Source organism: Mus pahari, chromosome 3, assembly GCF_900095145.1.
Source record: "Mus pahari chromosome 3, PAHARI_EIJ_v1.1, whole genome shotgun sequence".
NCBI classification, from domain to species: Eukaryota; Metazoa; Chordata; class Mammalia; order Rodentia; family Muridae; genus Mus; species Mus pahari.
Genome location: NC_034592.1, coordinates 106,162,912 through 106,166,039, shown reverse-complemented (window position 1 = coordinate 106,166,039; position 3,128 = coordinate 106,162,912). Strand labels below are relative to the sequence as shown.

At 39.1% G+C, this 3,128-nt stretch overlaps 1 protein-coding gene across 2 annotated transcripts in view; it reads right to left on the bottom strand.

Annotated features, from left to right (window-relative positions):
* The window catches only part of Sqor (sulfide quinone oxidoreductase), a 39,430-nt gene that overhangs the window by 9,790 nt on the left and 26,512 nt on the right, over positions 1-3,128 (bottom strand). For both annotated transcript variants that reach the window (XM_021194391.2, XM_029536399.1), the window contains exon 5: positions 841-1,035. In XM_021194391.2, coding sequence (XP_021050050.1) covers positions 841-1,035 — 195 coding nt within the window. The remainder of the gene's footprint in view (positions 1-840; positions 1,036-3,128) is intronic.

Genomic DNA, 3,128 nt, shown 5'->3' with positions numbered 1-3,128 from the left:
ATATATGTGTGTGTGTGTGTGTGTGTGTATATATATATATATATATATATATATATATGTGTGTGTGTGTGTGTGTGTGTGTGTACATGTACATATGTGTGTGATTTATATATGTAATTTATATATGTATATATGTGTAATTTATAATTAATGACCTACAAGAAGCCTTTGTTAAAGTGTTCTTTCTCTCACCCTCACTTCCAAAATATAAACATTTTATATTAACAAAAAAAGTGTTCATGCTCAGTGCATTGATGATTTGTGTTCAACATGAATAGTTTTCACAAATGGTCTATACTATCTAAATGCACTATCTAAAAATGTCTATATTACCTAAAAATGATTTTATCAGATCCCTTTGTTCCCACTACACAAATAACTTTGGATGTTTTGTTTGTTTGTTTTTAGTTTGTTTTGACAATGAATGGACTTTTCAAAAACAACAAAATACAGATTGTATTTTACCTATAGGTGCATACCCCTGCATTAAAGAATAAAAGCTTTATTTGAAAAAGGAAAAAAATAATTAATGACCTAACTACAAATATTAAAGTATTTGGACAATCACTAACATAGTTTGCCAACGGGCTTTTACACAGTTTTAAATGGAATACTTCATTTGTATATACAGTATGATTGTCACCATATTTTTTTAAGCCTATAGAAATACCTCTTCTAGTTTGTGAGAACAGCTTTGTGAAAGAATATGCATAGTGAGTGGTCTCTACATCCAGCTATGTAACTGTGTTCAAATGGAACAAAACTCTGAGAAACAGAAAGGTCACATGGCAGAGATGAAAGTGGACTTGTGGCACCTTCTGTCCTGAAGAGGAGCTGTACCTTTCTGAAGTAGGCTTCTGATAGGTACATGATCTTCTGGGGGGCACCAGCGCACTTCACCGGAGTGTTTGGGAAGGTGAAAAGGGCATTGCCTTCCTTGAAATCCTGCAGGGCCTTCCATGTCTTCTCCACTGTCTTCACTGAGTAATTGGACCCTATTTTGGGATAAGCAAAGCCTTCAGGTAGTCCCTTAATCTGCAACCAAACACAAGGAAATTTGTTTTTTAAAGCAATAGATTAAAAATGTGAGACATATAGATAATAAAATTTTACTCAGCCATGAAGAAGAATTAAATCATGACATTTGTAGAAAATTAATATAATGTAGATCATTATATTAAGCAAAATACACCCAACTCAGAAAAGCAAATAATTTTTCTCATATGCGTACTATAGATTTAAACTTGTGTGTGTGTGTGTGTGAGTGTGCACACGTGTGCACATACATCAATAAGTGGAAAACAAGTCATAAAAGAAAAGGAAGAGGCAATAAGAAAGGGAAAGGAAGGGAAGAGAAATAATGAAGTCTACCAGACAGGAAAACCTAAGGAAGGAGTATTTAAGGGAAGGAAGGGGCCTACTAATGTAGATCAGGATATCAAAACACATGGAAATCTCCTTATGAAAACCATTATGACTCATACTAATTCACAAAATTAAAAAGAAATAAGTACATTTCTTTTGTGGTGTATGCATAAATTTACCATTTATCAAAGATTAAAGCAAATTTGCATATTTTTAAAAAAACCAAAACTATGCCAATGCTTTTTGGAGCCCTTGTTCTTTTCCATTTCTACAGCCCTTCAGACTTGACAGTAGGTAGCATCAGCTTCCCCGGTACTCAAGCACAGAACAGACAGGCAAATGAGAGGATCAGCCCGTAGCAGTGGCCCCTGGAGTCACCTGTCAAGCTGTAGAATGCGCTCAGCTCTGAAGAACCCACTCCCCATCTCCCTGGACAAGAGGCTGCCGTTGGGATACAGCTCTTCCCACCTCCAGAGTGAGGACAGGATGCCGGCCAAAACTGCCTTCAGGAAAACCACTTGCCTTTCTGAGGAGAGGCAGGGATGATGAAGAGCTGTTCATCCATGATGCCAATAACAAAAGACTGAAATTACCCTCTTGGGTTGTGCAGATAAAACTCTTGGTGAGATGTAAAGTAGGCAATGAAAGCATGGACTTTGGAATATTTAAGTCCTGGGTTCCGTCCCACCTTTCCCACTTAACAGTGTTGTAACTGAGTATGTTACCTTGTACTTGAAAGCCACTGTTAAGAGAAAGGGTGCCATAACCTGGCAGCCAGACTCCGTCCTGGAAGTTCTGTGTGGTGGTGAGGTGTGTTTTCTGCTCCCTCATCCACCAGTGTTGCTTTCAGGGGCAAAAAGATGGGAACAGAGAGGAGACACATGAGCATCAGGGAGAAGAAATGAACTGCCCTTTGATAGTACAGAGGATGGCTGAGGATCATCCTGTCTGTCCCTTGAGACGGGGCAGTGAGCGGGACACCATGCGGAAGACACTCAGTGGAGCTGGCAAGAGAAAGGGCAGGGACAGATGGTCTGCATCAAGCATGAGAGCCCCATACATCCAACAGACAGAGTGGAGATCCAGCCTGACAGAAACCATCACGTCCCTGCCTGGGGCTCCACAGGGATCCTGCATCTGCAGATGATTGCCTTCTCTTGCTTTGCATTCACTTGGGAAGCTTTCTAGAATTTTCAAGCAGTGGGTACCCAGGAGTGCGCTAGCCACAGTTAAGATATATTCTCTTAGCCTCAGTTTCTTCATTTATGAAACAGAGGAAAAAGACCTTCCTCACCAGAATCTGTAAAGGAGCAATCCTCTGCATCTTTTTTTCCTCATCAGTGTATTTATGCATACTTTCACACTTTTTATTTTTGTAGACTTAAATACAGCCAGAGAAATGTGAGAAACTTAGAGGTTACATACGTGGTTTCACATACATGGTTTATAAAAGCTGACTAGGGAGTACATAGATGTACTATGTACTAAAGGGTAAATTTGGAGCAGTCCAAAACAAGAAAGCATATGAGTATTAGCACAGACATAATTAGAACTCATTGTTGATATCTAGCGATGATTCCATAGTAATGGCTGCCTTTAAAAACTGAGCATGAAGATAAAGTAGCTCTATATTGGGACTATTGTATGCTTATATACACTGTATAACAGACTCGGTTTCCTATATGTGTCAGTTATCTGAAATGTAATAGTTGCTGCTATTCCAAAGAAGAATAAGGAGGAGGAGGAGGAGGAGGAGGAGGAGG